This window comes from Bombus pascuorum, chromosome 15 (assembly GCF_905332965.1).
Source record: "Bombus pascuorum chromosome 15, iyBomPasc1.1, whole genome shotgun sequence".
Taxonomy (NCBI): domain Eukaryota; kingdom Metazoa; phylum Arthropoda; class Insecta; order Hymenoptera; family Apidae; genus Bombus; species Bombus pascuorum.
Window position 1 is genome coordinate 7,474,983 of NC_083502.1, and position 18,092 is coordinate 7,493,074.

Genomic DNA, 18,092 nt, shown 5'->3' on the forward strand with positions numbered 1-18,092 from the left:
CAATCGCGTTACGAGCGCGATTTATATAACACCGAATTTCAAGAACTGTGACAGTCCCTCCGATACAAATTATATTTATTCGGGTGATGAAAAACTTCTGTCGCTAATATATACGCTCTTCGTGTAACGACGATAAACAGAGAAATCAGACGCGCGATCAACCTTTCTAGATAAACGATCAAATATCGAGAAGTAACACGGAGATAAATCAGCCGAATCTATTCGAAACGTGGGAGAACAGACCAGAGCAAACGAAAAGAAGCTGTTACGCAACAGTGTCATATAGTCAAAGGTTAATTCATGTTCGTAAACGGGCGAAATGGAACTATAATCATCGTCGCACGGTGATCGCATGATTATTGACCGTGCGATTATTGACGCAAGCAGCCTGCGTCAGTGGTATGTGCGCGTAACAGGTCAGGCCGCGGGATAATGCAATTGAAATTCGAGATCGGTGAACGAAACAAAGATGGTCGAATTTGTTGATCTTAGAGGCTTGTAACGGAGGCTCGTATTACGCGCGAGTTTCTGCTGCCAAATTTCGAATAGTCTTAGATTCTGTATTATACATACGTATATACCATTATATCTTTACTTTGATATCTATTTTCCACGTTTTGTCCTCCTTCGTTTCACCATCCATACGATCTTCGCGCATTTTCCAACGCGTTAAGCTCCAACATAAAATCCTTAAACCTTTCACAATCTTAAAGAAACTCTAAAGAAATCCTCTCCGAGGTCTATACTTTCCTAAAATAATCCCTTTAAAAGATACCTTAAAAGATCGCCATAGGACGTTCCTAAAAATTTCTCATCTGGAAATTTATTTACACAAATAAACTATCGCGAGCTGACGAACGATGCAACGTATTCCGTGTAATAAAAGGAAAATTCGCGACGAAATGGGGCCAGGAGAAACCCGTTAATATGGGCTTACGCGTGGACGCGCCCGGTCAGGGCTTTCTAAGCCCTTGCCGAATTTCTGCTAGCTACAATATTCCCCTGCATTACTCCATACGACTAATGCAGTTTAGCTTTGGTTAGGTTTCCACGGTATGTATGTGTTGGCCACACGTCACTCGAGAAACAGACGCGGAGAGGTCTGCATAATTCGAACTCCGGTTCAGATCAAAGCCAGCTTTCTCGTAATGTATTCTCTATGAATAACTCGCATCGAGACCGTGTATTCAGGTTGTATACCGAGAAGGGCTTAAGAAGGTTTTTGAAATTACGTATAATCAGCGCGGTCGATAACGCTGTTACAACAGAATATTTCACATCATATTTATGCTATATTTTACGTATAATATTATACTCTAACTCCACCATACATCATCGTACCGCTTTATCACTGGATTAAAAAAGGACAAACAACTATCTAAGAAACAGCGTTTTTGCTCCCAAAGACGTGGTCGTTGAAAGAAAAGAGAACTTTTCTCGTTCTGCTGTCGCTGTCTGACTCGCGCACCGACTCCGCTGATTCGGCAGATTTTTCCCACCATTTCTCGGTTGGTTACTCGTTTCCAAGAAAGAACGTCGGTCGTATGGTCGACTAACGTCACTGCGACTCGACGTTGAACTTTGTAGGCTCGTATCTCGAGACTGGATCGAGATGATATCGAGTTAGAGCAACGGTATATTTCCTATTTATTTAAGAGCATTTTAACGAGTAAAGAGAAAGAAATATTTCTCGTATTATCGTAGAATCAGCTGGTATACAGAAGCGCTATTAAACAATTCACATACCAATCGTCTACGAAATTCTACCAGGAGTGTAATAAGCTCGTTCTACGAGATTTCACGCGTTAATTTCATACGGTCTACTCTGTCATAAGGATGGCAAAGCATAGTAGAAAGTTAATAGACGTTAGTCGGAGCAATTTTACTGCAATTCCCTTAAATTTATGACTGCGAAGGTCTCGCTGAACTTCCGATGCCAGCTTTTACCGTCACTACCTGCCCGTAGTTTAATAACACGCGTGGAAAACGAGCAAGAGGGCTTCTTTGCTCATTGTAGAATCGCTCTATTACGATTTATACGATCGTCATACGAGGGTTAAATGCAACGTACACTTTCAAGATTTTACCGTTACGAACTTTGGATTTTACCTACGACACATTTTTCGAACTATTTCGATCGTCGAATAAGTCTTTAGAGGTGGTAACGTTTCAGATAAGAAAGACAAATTATTATTTAATGTTCGAAATTCGACGTTGAAGCAGCAGCAATCTCTAACTAAGCCTTTATAGCTTTCACGTCGCGACGACGGCGTCGTTAATTGATACGTTAACGAAGAGGGTGAAACCCCTTTGACTTGCAAAATTCGCATAAACATTCGCCACTGTTGTCGGCCCGTTATTCGGAAATCCGTACAGTTTGATAAAAATTTATTGGAAAATTGAGTAGAGATATCTTGAATTTCCAAACGTCTAAATACCTCCGTTCCTAATTTTTTCGTTTCCTAATCGTTCTTAAATTCCTCGCCTTTAAAATCTCGAAACTCCTCGAGTCCTAAATTCCAATATTCGTTCGAAACCCTTCTCAAATCCCTCACGAACAATTTCCATCCGTTTTCCCTATCTGCAAACATTCCTCAGCCATTCTACTCCCTTCATTCCTTATTTCCACAACAACTTCTTCAAGAATGTCCATCAATTATCGAGTTCCTTTCCTTCCACACGCACAGCACCGCGTCTACGTTTAGTCGGAGAGCCAGGATGTTTACAGTAAAAGTTGGAAAATATCAGGAACGTCGGAAACGCTGTTCGTCTTGAGAACATGCGACCTCGTTAGACGAGCAAACACGCGACAAAAGAACCCGACCAAGATACGACCAAGGGATCTGGTAATAGAGGATATTATAATTGTATAGGAGGTTTATTTCCCTTTCGCATAGTGGACACATGTTCGAGTCGAGGAACATCGTCTGGAACGCATATTTCTTTGACATGGGGCAGAACCAATTTATATTACGCAAGCAGATGGCATGAATTTTTAGAATTCGGACGAAACTACCGTTGACATTTATCGTTCTTGTTAAAATATTACATTGTTAGATTTATTATTAAATTACGTTTAGTACTATCGAAGATTTGTTCGATGAAATTTTAAAAGATACTGTTCGTTCATTCTCATTCCTCGTGGAGATTATGAAACTTAGATCCTCAAATTTCTATAGACAATCGCCTTTCCTCCGTCGATTTACATCGAGTCTTTTCAAAATCCATAACGCGTCTCCATGTCCGCGTTTCAAACACGATTCTGTTGATTAATTAGGTGAGGGAGCCGGAAGGTTCAGGTTTGTTTTGCATGTGATCACAGGAAGGTTGGCGTATGCGCGTTTTAGGCCCGGTCTGAATGTTTCATGAAGGTGTCCAGCTCCTTTTAATGCACGCTGCGGTCACTGTGATCCACGTGTGTCCCTCTATACATAATGTGCATGCATGAACGTCGAGGATACGGTAAGTGGAGACCCTTATCGAATGTCGTATCCTTAAACATGAGATGCGAACCTGGACCAACGTGCTCCAAAAGAGACGCCGGAAATGTAAATACGCTGCAAACGTGGCGAATTACATCGAAACTCGGACTTAACCCGTTCGCTCTATCAAAAGAGCAAAAATACCGAAAGATGTAGCGTATTATGCACCGAGAGTGTCAAAATTATTCGCATGTGACGATAATACGTGAGCTAGTAAGACAACAAGGAAGGTTTAGAAGTATCTGAGAATTTAGGATCGAAAGAACCTACGAATCTAAGAATTTCGACGTTCAGAAATTCAGAACTTTTCATATTTCTATATTTATCATATATAACTAGAAATTTCGGTATTTAAAGACCGATGAATCTCCAAATTTGGCGGATTTAAAAGGAATTTAAGAATTTAGGATTTTTACGAACGTTCGGCGTCTTATCTCTTCGTAAATTAATTTAACGATGAAACGAAGGCAACCATAAACCAGCTGTCCAGGATGTTCGTCGTGGCGACGATCTTCTTGGAAAGCAAATCGTTTGATACGCTAATGACTATTGTTATGTATCGAGGGAAGCGATCGTTATCCCTATGGAGGGACGTGGCCCCGATGGTTCGACCTAAAGCTGACCTAAATTATCCGTCCCTTACACGAACGTTCGACGTATACGTCCGTTAAGCCTCTCCCGGGTTTCCTGCTGGTCCGTTTCACTCGCTGGCCAACGCTAGCAGATCGGCTTTCCTCGATCGATGACCAAACTGAATACGTTCGTCGTTCGACTTTAACGAACGCACGAGATATCGGCAACGCGCGATCGATCTTTACAACTTTAACGAAAAACGATGCCTCTACGGAGAGGATCTACGGGTTCCTTGAAAACGATGAAATTAGCTTTTGAATTATACACGCTATTAGTCAAGTTCTATATTGAAAATTCCAACAAGTACGCGTAACTTATTTTTTGAAAATACCGCACACCCTGTAACAGTCTTGAAAAAGGAGCCACCCAAATAATCCACGAAATTCCGAGAGTAAAATTTCACTTACGGTACACAAAACATCGTTCGCGCAGTCGAGTCCAGTATCAAACGAGTGACTAATAAACTCGAAGAACCACCCAAGAAGTTTCATTTAAATTTCTACAAAAGTTAGAATCCTCGTTAACAACTCACCGCCCAAATTCCAAAAATGTCTGGAAAACGGGAAGACACAGTTTCGATTCGACAAACACTGTCCACGTAGTCTGGTTCGACGTCAAATGGTTAATTAGCGATTCGAGTAGATTAATCGTCGTCCTCCAGCACTCGACACTCTACTCGAAATCGAGAGATGCGAGACATGGGACAAAAGGGAGCAAGGATCACGCGAGAGAGAGAGAGAGAATGAGGGAGGGGTAAGGAGACGAAAACTGGAGTACATCCGGTGATCGCGCGGCCTCGTTATCGAACACGGAGCCACGTCGAAAATATCGACTGGAATATCGACGGAATGTGTCAATGCTTCCTGATGAACCGCGGCGACACGCGTCCGCCAACCTTCCACGGATTTTCACCGTTGAAATTCGATTGTCGCCGATCGAATGGTTAGAAGAGCGGGGAAAATTCGGTTCTGACGGATTTTTATTGCTCTGAAACATCTTTGGAGCTTCGTGGGGACTTGTACTTTCTTTTTGTCTCGAATTTTGCGACTTTCAAACGTTGCTCGATATTTTTTATAAGGTTTACGATATTAAATCGAATTCACTTTCATCGCTGTATAATTTTTCGAAGCTTCACGGTCTCCTTGTTTTCCTTTTCTCTGGAATTTTGGATTTTTAAAATGTTTCCGATATTTCGTATAACGTTTACGATATCGAGTTGAAAACTTCTTATCGAGCACGAGCCGTAGTAATTTTTGTCCGTTTTTCTTTCTTTTTCTTTGCCCTCGTCTTTTTCCACTTTTAGGATTCCTCTTTCTCACGAATTTCTTTGATCGCGAGTTCAAAATTCAAACAACGTTCCTCGTCTGCCTTTACTCGGAGAATTTAATTAATGACTTAACAAATTTACTTCGCGAATAACACGTAACTTCGAATTACTATTCCATTTATCAATATGATCTTCGCTGAACACAGTGACTGCTGTGTTTAAGAAAAAATGTCTATCCTGAAAAAAAGAATCGTTTAATCCTCCGTTTATTAGATACTTTTTCTTCTCTCTTTAATCAATTATACGATTTCTGATTGCATCGCGACCTTTTCCCTGCTCTGCGAATGGTTTCCTCCTTTTTTAATAATTCTATGCAATAACAGATCAATTTTCTGTCGAATTCAGCCGCGGCTGGGTTTCAACTTTTTCAAACGCAAACCATCGACGGTAGAAATGCGCTTTGTGTTACGTGTGCATTTGACGTGTACCAATTACTGCGTGTCTTTGCCAAATTCGCCGCCATGATACTTGCCAAATAATCGATACTAAATTTTCCGTTTCACTCTGTTATTATGTTCCGCGCTTTCGTTGCGAATTTCCTTTCGAATCGAGAAACTCCAGCAATCCTGTCTTGAAAAAAGATGGTCGCTGCAACAACTTCCTAATGATTATAGATTATAGATTCGTTTGATTGCGTTTAATTTATTTTTTCCAAATTTTTCAGTGAAACTGGAGGTGCAAAGGTACAGCAAATTTGTTGCTTTCTGTAAGTTTAAGCCATTCGTCGGACAGATGAATTCCAGCGCGTAAAAATGTTGTGTCTCTGGACAAGATCGAATCGTCGGTCGGACCGAGGAGGACAAAGGAGGACGTTCCGCGAAATTGCTGCGTGACGACGCTAGGCAGCCACTGCTTCTACGACAAGAGACGTCATACCGATCTTGGTTGGGACGTCTTGCAGCAATCAGCTTATTCGTTAGACGTTACTCCTTCGGATTACCACGTGTTCCGATCGATGCAACGTGCCTTATCCGATACCCATTTGCAATTAACGGACGACGTACTAAGGCGATTTGACGATCGAATCTCGTCCAAAGACGCGGCATCTTGCCGTGATGGAATTCATCGGTTTGGCTCATAAATGGCTTACAGTTATAGAAAGCTACGATTCAACGGCTTGCGATATTTCCCTCTTAGATAGACTCTGAGTTTCACTGAAAAATTCAAATTGTTCGCTCGTACGTCCAATGCAATGTTCGTGTTACTAAAAAGATTATTACGCGTAACTATGAAATAATTCATGGTAATTTGAAGGAATTTATGGTTGGCGAGCGAAGGAGATCCGGTCGACGACGGATCTAGAAAGCACGGTTTCATCGTGTTAGCGAAACTGGTCCAGAAGGTGGATCGAACGGCAGAAGACGGTGAATCGTATTTAAATTTCAAATGCTCCTTGAGAAGGCAGCATAGTCGGATATAATCGGATATCCGAACGTTCCCGTGGAAAGCCAGGTATTACGTGGATACCGATTTACTCGGGTAACCAGCTGGAAAGCAACTAGAAATAAACTATTCTCTTCGAACGTTTCACCCCTGCTGTAACATTCCACAACCCTTCCCTTCCCCCTCCCAACCCTTTCCAGTCCTTTTATATATAGAATCTGGCGATCGATTCTGGATATTTTCACCTTCGTCACTGTTTCAATCTAACCTTTTCGTTCTCTTTAAATTATTTCTCTCTCTCGTCCCGGTCTTTTATTTCTTTTCACTGTTTCCCTTGTTTGATATTGCTGTAAGTGGATAATGGGGCTCAGATTACACGTTTAATTCCTTAACAGTGCGATAAAACGACCAAGAGTTCGAAACCAACGATAATAATTCAGAAGACAATTGCTTCTTTATCGTCAAAACTTGTTGCATTTCTAACGTAACGTAACGAGAAATACGCCAACTATTAATTGGTATTATCGGTTATTTTTATATATATAATTTTTCTCTTCTAAATTATTTCGAAGAGCTCGAAAATACTACTGCATGTATATATTTATACTTATAGTAATTGTTACTACGTACGCAAATATAATCTTGACAATTTCTTAATGACTATTCCGATTCGTTCAAGTTTCGTGTCTTGATATTTATAAATCATAAATAAATAATTTATAAATTTATAAAAAGGACACACGTGTAACTATAATTATTTCCAAGGACGATTATATTTGGCTAGTAGCTAATTTATGGCGAGTATCGTTAACAACGTACATGAGATCTTCACTGGAAATGGAAATCCCAGTTATTCGGAACCGTTTCCGTATATTCTGTTATGATCGCCGTCCTTAAATATTTTCGTGGACAAACAAGCGAGGGGGCCCGCGACGTATGGCAAACAAAATAAATAAAAGTCTGTCTACTTACGTGAATCGAGGCAGACCGGAGACAGATGAAAGGGAGATTTTCGGGTGCAGGATCGTATCGTCAACATTTACGGGGTCGCCCTACGCCGATGGAAGGTCGGAAAAGACAATTTTCCCGCGACTTTAGTAAGAGCCAACGAAATCGACGTATTTTCTGTATAAAAACACCGAGCCGACGAAACGTATCACCGAATTGTCGAAATTATTCGAACCAACAAGAAGCTTCAGAGAAGAAAAAAGAAGAAAAGCGGAGGAAAGATCCAAAAGAGAAGTCTCGAAGCTTTGCTCGCTATAATCAAATTTAATCCCTAATCGATACGATGAAACGCAAATATTACAACTCTGTGAGGTTTTTGAGATGCATTAAGTTGTAATATACGAGATATCCAATCTTCTACGATTCGTATTTCGTTGAATCATAAAATAGAAGTTGGTAGGAATTGAAAAATTGATATCGTATCGTGTGAGCCAGAATTCTGTTTTGAAATAATATTTGTTTAAAAAAAATGAAAATTAACATATTTAATATTTCTTCTGAATACTCGAGCGATCCTATATGAAGACCACATAGGAAAAACATGACAACTTAGATTTTTAGCCTAGATAAAAGATGAATATAAGGACAAATATCAGATCACCTGCCAAATTTAAGTGTTTTGTCCTTACCAATGAATATAAGGATGCGCTGTTCGTAATTTTATAACGAGTATTTATCCCAACAGTTAAAAATTAACATTTTCACTCATTAATAATCAATAATTTGTGCGCGTAACCTAAAAGAGACATGAAAAGTTACAAATAAATATTTTCTCTGAAATTCTCGTGCTCTTCTACTTCAAAACACTGATTTCTCTTCTTCTTCTTCTTTTTCTTCTTCTTCTTCTTCTGGACCATACCAAATGACTTCATACCTGTTCTATACCACCTAGACGTGAATTCCACTTACTGCAGGCATTCTTAAGAAATTGGTAGACCTGGAAAAACCATAAACGAGCGACAATCGTGTTTCTCCCCTGTTGTCTCCGATCGTCCGAAGTCGGCCATCGACTCAAATTCTCAAAACCAAACGTTTCATCCTTACTCTTTGGTTTCGATTTGCTCGGTGAACCCGGTTTTTCGAAAAATCCTACCTTGTGAACACTTTCACGACGAAAATCGTCTGTAATCGTTCAGCGACTATCGAGAGAAATTTTGTAATATTTGGTCGATGATTATTCGAATAATATTACAGCAGCTCTAGGATGGTGAGTGAAAGAGATGAATGTGAGAGACAGAAAACATGTGAGGAACGGAAGAGCCATAAAGACGACGAGAAAGACAGAGACATACCGAGTGACAGACAAGGGAGAGATTGGAAAGTACCGAGTGATACGCGGAGAACGTGAACATTAAACGTTTCTGAGAATATTGGTAAGATCTGAAAACAATGATTAATTGATAGGCAACGTTGATGCGTTTGTGGCAATTTTTTGACGATAGAATTTCGTTCGTCCAAAGCCTCGAGATACGAACGATTCGTAAGTAGATCGCAGACTTTTGTACGTTTTTAGAAAGCTTAACAATTTATTTCTTCTTTTTTTCTCTCGCTCTTTTTTCTTTCGTTCTTTTCTTTTCTTTTTTTTTCTTCTTATATTGATAAAAGTATAGATTTACGAAACGCTTCGACTCTGCCTATCGTCGTTTTCTCGTACTCTTAATATTTTGACAAATATTCAATATACTCGTATTTAATATGCCTCGCCCTATGTAGAACAAGAAGAATAAGAAGAGGAGAAGAGAAAAAAATAAACGAAAAAGGAACGGAGAAGAAAAGAATGAGAAGAAAAACAGAATAAAGAAAAAGAAGAGACAACTGTAATGTAGGGGAGGCTCGTACCTTTTGCCCGCTGTGCAGAGTATCTCTGTAAAGTAAAACAGAAAAGAGAAGAGTTAGACAAAACGTACACATAAATACAAGACAGATATGAGAGGTTAAGAAGCGACTGGAGAAAATGGCCGACTCGAAGGGACAAAGAACAGAGAGAAAATGGAGGAGCCAAGCGGTTAAAAGGCGCCGTATACGAGGTGCGAGAAAATATATTTTGGATATTTGTAGGATCGTTTGCAGACGTTAAAACGATGAAAAACGCTCGTGTATAAAAGTGTCGTTCGAGGTTTACCGTCAAATTACAAATGATAATATTTTCCGCTTTTCTATAGCTGTACCAAGTACTTTTACTACTACTATTATTTGTAGAATAATCGAAAAACGAGTTCAAAAGAGCGTAAAACAATATTTTAATTTCGATTCGTCAGCTGCTTCATTGATACCGGTATGTTTTAGCGTAAACTATCATAATGGATATTACCGATAATTAAAAAGTAAGCCTCGAATGATATCTTTGTACACGAGTTATTCTCGAGACGTTTTAATGTCTGGAACGATCCCGTAAATATCCCCCATATATATTCTGGCAGCCAGAGGGTATCTACGAACATGATTATGGCGGGGACGAAGGTGCAAGATTCAGACAGAAAGACAAAAGGAGACAAAGAGACACGAAAAGCGGGGTTACAGGGGGAGGGGGGTCGAAAGAGAGTGTACAGTGCTCGAGGATGATCTGTACGATGATCGGAGAAGAAATGCTGATCTGCTGCGCCATGATCCTGCTTGCGACTCGAGCAACAATTCGCGGTAATTTATTACACGTGTATCGATTATTCGGAGCTTCTTATTGACAAACACTTATCGATTACTTTTAAAGCGAGGGATGTTTATAATTTTCGTTAATGGAATAAAATGTGACGCTCAGTGATTAAGGTTGGCATTTTGCATCGTTTATCAATCCTGAAAAGATATTACACATATTTACATTGTCCGTTGAAAATAGCCTTAAAACATAATGCTGTAAATATTATTTATTAACAGGTTATGGTGGAGAACGCACGTGATTCGTCGCATCACTCACTCGCATGACACAAATAAATTAACATTAAATAAGTAAAGAGAAACTGTTGAAAAAAGAAATCTCTATAAATCTATTTCGATAGTTTACAATTTACGAAGATCGCAACTCTAATTAGATAAAATAAGGTAGAACGATGGCGAAGGAACTATTTTCTACAAATTTTGAAGTTCTTCTTTCATTATATCTTCGGTGCAGGATCGCCCAAAAACGAAAAAATGCCGCCGAATTTTGCAAAAAAAAAAGGAACAATTCTTCTTAGTCTACCTGCAACAGTATAATATTCCATTACTTTTTATTTTCTTCTCCAAAAGTTTGTTAAGGACAGCTCTAGAATGGAAGTTATACGGGAGGGAAACCTTGTTAGTAAAATCAACTAAGAGAGAGAAATTATTCTACGGTTAATTTTGTGGTTAAACGTAAGAAAGGAAAATCTGTTAAGAGATTAGCGCAACAGCATGAAATGTGAAGAGATATTAGTATCTACTTAACGATACGTTTCCATTCGTCCGACCTAAACATCAAGCATTCTTAAAAATAAAAGACAGAAATACGGTTGTTCGTTATAGGAAATTCCCAGTGACCTAGGAAGATTAAGACGGGTTAATTTAATTTAATTAAAAGAACGTTTGAACTTAAAAATAAAAAGAAGATAGTCGACGCAGAATCGCAGAATCTTTTTTGTCTATACACTATATACTTTTGTATACCAAAGAAAATTACGAATTACAGCTGTCTTTTAGTTACGACACGCGCAAATTTCCATCCGTATTCTGAAATTCCAACATCCATTAAGAATTTCTTGGATTGCGAGATATTTCGTGACGGATTAACGAACATTTCATAAACTCACTGACACGAATGATCAAAAAGCTCACAAATGGTCCATATTCAGGCAGCGATAATCCATTCCCAACCACCTCTCCATCCTCCATTCGCGATCAATTGGATTCTGAATATTTCGAGATAGATCAACGAATACTTCCGTAAGCCTACACAAGCGAATTATCAGAAAGTATTGGAGCGAATCACGTTGAAAAAAGATTTCGATTCAACTGGAAATCGTGATTCGATTCAATCTGAAAATCATTTATCGGTTCATTCGATTATTAATATTTCGATAATTCGCGATGAATTTGATAAATGTTTCAAAGGTCTGCCGCTACTCGGAGATTATTATTAAACAATTGCCACTTAATCTGAAATATTGATTTCACCTGGAAAATAGGTCCGATTATTACGTGAATTACGAGTATTTCTAAAATTGGTGTTTGATGAATATTCTACAAATCTATATTACATTGCGCTATCGTTAAAGAAAAAAAATTATCATTTAGTATTTTACGAGCGTTTTTGTAATTCGAGACAGGTCGATGAATATTTCGTAGTCTAAATTATTTGAAAGCCGCAAGTGGTCCATATTCGTACAATCAATATTTCATTCGTACGTACATTCCGCAATCCATTCGTGGTACTTTGCTCATGATTACTTTCTTAGATTATGAATAAGCAAAGACTCGCTTGTATATTTAAATTACCGAATAACTCGCGAACAACAACGTCCTCTATACAGATAACAGTCGCTCGTCGTTTTGTTTCTTGTATTTTTCTTTCCACTTGAAATTTTTATTGGAAATTTGTCGTTCCAATAGATAAACCTCAACTGCGAGCGTAAACTCTATTAAAGCTAGCAAAAGCTTAAAAAAATTACCTCTGCAAAACCAATGGAAATCTTTCGATTCGGTCAGAGTGGCGAGAGAGCGTGAACCTTCCCCTGTGAAACGCTTGCCGTTTCATCTCGATCCGATTTTCCGTTGCTGAGATATCGTCGTTCGAAGAGAACCGAATTTTTCAGCAATTCTCTATCGCTGTCTCTCGCACACGCACGGACCTCTCGGTCGCACCGCGTCATCGACCAATCGCAACGTCGTTAACAGTGCGCTGATCAGTGACAGACAGCGTCTGCGTCTTTTTACTATCGCTACTACCAAGCGTACACATTTCCTGGAAAAAATGTAGGTCAGACAACAGCGAACTGCCATTCATAGTTCTATAGACTTAGACACGTCTATCGTACTTCGTAGTGCCGCAGCTTCGGATCAAATTGAGATACCGACTTGAATCAAAGTGCATTATCGAATGTACACACTTTTCGCTATATTCTGGGTAGATAATATCGAGAAATTTTACCGATCGAAGTAAACGACCGTCGCGAACATGTTTAGCGCGAGAAAATGTTTAACGAAAGCTCTGCTACGTTTATACCTACGAATAATCAGTTGTAAACCGCGTAAGATTTTTTGAATTTTCTTTGCTCCACTGCCAGTCTCGCCTATTATAGGTGTACCTATCAATAGCAACTTTGTCGCGTTCTTCGCGAACTTAAGCAATCGTTTAACGCTAGAAGAGATCGAAAGTGAGAGAAACGAACAAAGAGTAGGAAAATACGATCGGGCGGAGGACGAAATAAAGGAATAAAGAGCAGAAAAATGGAATCAGATGGAAAATGGAGGAAAGAACGCGGCAGGTTCTCCGCCCTCTCTTTTCTTCGTGTATCTCTTTTATCGTGTAATAATTTCGCGGTGTAATAACTTTCGAGCGATATGTAAGAAAAGTTAGAAAGATTTAAACGTCCATCGATGAACGCTGAAAATTTTTGCAGGGTAGGCAGGTTTGCACGCGCATTCGAGCATCGTCGGCCTAAGTCGAGGCACCCCTAAGCGCCTTGTGGTCGCCTCTGCGAATGGGTGGCTCAGGCCGTGTTATCGTAGGCTAACAGGCAGCCGTTCGCAAAGGGTTGATAGCGCCTGCCGTCGTGCTGACTAATTAGAATTCCTTCCCAGCGATACGTAATCTCGCTAAGGAAATTAAGCGGACGGCTGGCCCCCGCGAAAAACCTGACGACGCTCGATTTTAGCGGACGGATCGCTAAGCTGATTGTTCTTCGCGACAGAGAATCGTGCGTTTTATCTTGCGTTTTCCGGCGATGGTCGTGTCGCGATACAGCGCCAACGAAATTTCGTAAAGTTTCGTACAACGCACACGATATATCCGTAAAAAGAGTTCGGTGGTAAACGTTCGGATACGTTCGTGGGTGCATGTCGATTTTTATTTGACGTTTATTTATATTTCATAGCTATGTGGTAATACACGAAGATGTAGAAATATTTGCGAACGGTCAAAGGTATTGCTGCGTATCTTTTCTATTAAGCGTATTCGTCTGCTCTCCTTCGCGCAGAGATTAATGAGAAAATGCGAGGTTTCATCGGAGGAAACTTTTTCCCCTGCTGTTATCGTTTTCATCGGTGGTCGCTGGAATCTCTTGCAAAAGCGTCGGGAACAAGTTGAAAACTATGTAGCAAAGCAACGAATTAATATTTCAAATTCCTCGTTGTTCCCGTCATCCTCCATGTCCAATATCGTTCGTTTATAATCGGGTTCGCGGAAACACACCGAAAGCTTTTGGCATTAATATCGTAGAATGGCGAAACGTTTTCGGTGGCACGGCTAGCAGCGAACAACAATCGATTTTGTATCATTTAATCGAACTACCGCGACAACCACCATTTCCGCGAAAGCCCACCAATGATTCACAATGTGCATTTTATAATTCGCTCCGAACGGTTTTAACTTTCGTTCGACCACGTATGGAATTAATTAACCGCGTCGTCGCTCATTCTATCTCTTTGTTACTAAATTAATATAAAATAGATTGCAATAATTAGATTAAACGAGATTACATACTAGTTTAAACGTGTGTGCGCGTTTTCTTTTCTTTCGGGTTTGTATAATTAATGATTTTCAACATTTTTACTCGTCGCTATATTTATGGTTGGTTCTCCACTTTTTACGCGATTCAGTCGTTTTACGACCAAATCTTGAAACAGGCGCATAACTGCGTCGTACAAGTGCCAAGAACGCAAAGAGGCAGAGCAGCATAATCTGTAACAGTGGAATTGGCACTCGAAACGGCTACGAACCAGGTTGCACGGGGTTGCTGTGTGCGATGAACGTACACAGCGACACGTATCAGCATGATCGCGCGTGTCGGTAATCGGTAGATAGAGCCAAGCTGGAGTAGGATGATGCAGCAGCTACAGGTAAATGTAATTAGGGATTGATCGAATGGTAAGCACGGGTCTGTCTAATTGTCCGAGCGGATAGCTCTCTTCCGGTAGCCGCAAGTTTGGAAGTTGCTGGTCCTGCGTTTGCGATTTCTTAGCTTGTTGGCAATCTTATTTTCGTAAGTTTGTTCATCGTAGAAAAGTACGTAATATAAATAATGATAAATTCTGTGACACATTAAAAAAAAAAAAAAAACAAGCTTCGCCGCATAATCATTTTACACGTGGAAATTACAAAATTTGCAATTACTATTTAAAATTAAAAGAACAATCCTTGTGCGTTTTACACATTTGTCATAAATGTATAAATATGCAAATGTCCGGATAATAATACGATGGGAAAAGTACAAAGTCCGACGGAGTACAAATTACCGTGTAAAATCTGTCCGCTGGCATAATCTGTTTCAATTATCACTGTTTGTTTAAGACCAGAAAGAGTGAGAAACGTTAGACTCGACGCTCGAGAACACCGGTATATATGCGCACAGAGAAATGCGACGAGTTTCGAATCAGCCTGTACGATCCTGAACGATGACACAAAGCAAATTAGACGTATGATATCTAGGTTACCGTAATAACTTAGCCAACGCGCTCACTTCGTTTTACCGAATGCTGGAAATGCATCGTGCAACGTGCTTAATGTACTTAAAATCCTATTACAGTCCACGCCCAGGAAACGGAGATTGTGACTCCGTTTCCGCGCTACAGGTAAAAATAGGACGCAAAACGTATCAACAAAGCGTCTATCGCGTTTCTTTTTTTAATATTTCCAGGCAATGAAAATAAAATCAATTTTACGTTTGAACGGTCAAAGTCAATTTTAAGTTGCAGTAGTCGCTATCGAAGCAATTATTTTCAAACTCGAAGCGAAGCTCAATTCTTTCAGAAATGAAATAAAACGAGAAAAAGAGTTTTACGTTTGCTACAAATTGGCTTATTAAGATCGGTCAAACGTTAATTAATACCGATTCACGCTGTATGTAACGAAACTTGTCAAAGGAATATACGTAGACCTTGAAAATCGAAAATCGGGTCAAATTTTCAAGACAACGAGTTAAGCGACCAGGATCAAAGGCCAGGATCAAAGAAAACTGACATCGATGACCATCAGGCACTATCAAAAAGGGAAATTAGCAGAAAGAGGAAAACAGAGAAAGCGTGGCGTAAAACGAGTGGTGCGGATCGAATCCGGGGCTCGTTAGCCGGAACTAAACGTCCAATCGAACGTTTATGAGCCACCCGTGCCATGCGAACAGCAGCCACACGCATCAATAAGCAAATAATCGAACGCATTCGAGTTACGTATCGATGACGATACGACAGATTGCCTTTCCAACGAAGCGGCACACTCAAAATTCTCCACGACCGCAAACAGTCGCGGCCATCGAAACGATCGTCGGTCCAGATGCCATTTCGCGTTCATCGATCGACTATTTGTCGCCAAGCGTTTCGTTTGTGGCTCCGAACGGACGAAGGTCGATCGGATTTCTTATCAAGCGTCAAAGTATTCTTAAACGTGGATGAGATAGAAGGAAGGAATTTGTGCGAAATAAGCAGGATGAAATTATTAATAGAACGTCGATACGATACAAGGCTGTGTAAATTATAAATAAGACAAGAAAGAGAATTGAAAATCTTTGCGATAAGGAGCAAGAGATCGTTAATAAAACGTACAACAGTGTGCAATGGCAATTTCGTTGCTGCGGTTAATTTTATGATATAAATTTGTACAGACGCTATATGAAATGAGAAAGACGGGAAAAGTAACAATGCGTTTGAACAAACATTGTTACTTGAAATAAAATTACACGATTCTTCCGAATGATGACACGAATTGTGTCAAAGGACTGGCTTTTCGGTACAATTTCATAAATACGTCTGTGGTAATAAGACGTGGAATGAAAACGAGATTCGTCGAAAGGCGGTTGAATTTTCTCGAAGCAAGAAAATTCCGGGCATATAAGAAGGACGCTTTTATACATTCTTCAATTTCAAGAAACGATTAAAACATTGAACTAACCATAATAAGGAAGAGACGGAAGGCCAGAGGCATGGCCTCGCCTCGACATTCCCCATCCTTCGCTCAGCCATTTGATACACAAGTAATCGAATTTCTTCGCAATTTAACAGTTTAACAGACAACTGAAAACATGAATTTTAATCTGACGTAATTCCTCGGCGATGCAAACGGCACAAACGAACCGAACGTTACGCAAAACGCCTACAAAAGCTCGTCCAATTTCGAAATGAAAAAGCTTCTTCCCTCGAAAAGCAATCCCAACTCACTGTTTCGCTAGATACAGACGGATACAATTATTAACCGTGTTTCATCCTACGAAAATAAAAATAGAGAAAAAAGGCAGAGAAGAGAGAGAGAGAGAGAACGAATAGGGGAAGCTTTGAGAAACGTTTAAACGATAGCTAGGAAAATCCACGAGAAATATCACGATGGGTATCAAAAACAGTCAGAAAATAAACTCAGCGAGCCAATAACGAGAAGAATCTCCAACCGAAAACGTTCATCGGACGATGCTGCTCCATCCGGAGAAATTATCTGTTTTTTTCATCCCCTTCTTTTCTTTCTTCTTTTTCCACTATCTTTTATTACTTATTTCGTTTCAACCCTTTTTTGTTTTTAATTTTTCGAAGGAAACACGCGGCCGTAATCCAAGAACGAAACTTGTTTTTCAAAGTTCGCTTTCGTGCGATTGGCTCGACACGCGCAACGATCGCCGTTTCTCGTTCGATACCAGCTGGTCGCAGCCAACTAATTTTTCCTTCTGCAGTTGCTTCTTTTACTCTTCCTCTTTTTTATTCGTGGACTCTTTTACGTTTGTTTTTATGGTTGTTTACCGAATGTGGATAAGAAAGTATCTGACAACTTGGAAATTTCCGACAGAAATGGACCAAACAGGATCTCTGTTTAGCATGTCGGGTGATTCTGAAATTTGCAATACGGGTGATAGTTTATCCTTTTAGTGCCTAATAAATAAGATAAGATAAGAGTAATGAAAATTGATAATTTTTTCGTTTTAGTATTACTATCTGTATACAATTTCGACTACTATCGCTCGGATACTCTTGTCTATTTCGAGAAACGTAGACCAAATAGTTCTAACTGCGGTTATAGATCTAAATAGAGTTGTCGATCGATGTCGACGCCACTCGTTGCAAGAGTCACGAGTTTTCTTCAACTTCTTGGTGCGTTTACGAATAAAATCCGATTC

The 18,092-nt window shown here is 39.7% G+C and overlaps 1 protein-coding gene and 1 long non-coding RNA gene across 8 annotated transcripts in view; both read right to left on the reverse strand.

Annotated features, from left to right (window-relative positions):
* The window catches only part of LOC132914430 (polypyrimidine tract-binding protein 2), a 442,018-nt gene that overhangs the window by 394,331 nt on the left and 29,595 nt on the right, over positions 1–18,092 (reverse strand). Inside the window, exon 2 of one of the 7 annotated variants that reach the window (XM_060973551.1) lies at positions 9,673–9,697. The exons of the other annotated variants lie outside the window; for them this stretch is intronic. Coding sequence (XP_060829534.1) covers positions 9,673–9,697 — 25 coding nt within the window. The remainder of the gene's footprint in view (positions 1–9,672; positions 9,698–18,092) is intronic. 7 annotated transcript variants of the gene reach the window in all.
* LOC132914450 (uncharacterized) lies at positions 10,680–11,674 on the reverse strand. The gene is made up of 2 exons (XR_009659594.1): positions 11,595–11,674; positions 10,680–11,008 (listed from the first exon to the last, which is right to left on the reverse strand). It is a non-coding gene; the product is annotated as an uncharacterized LOC132914450 (long non-coding RNA).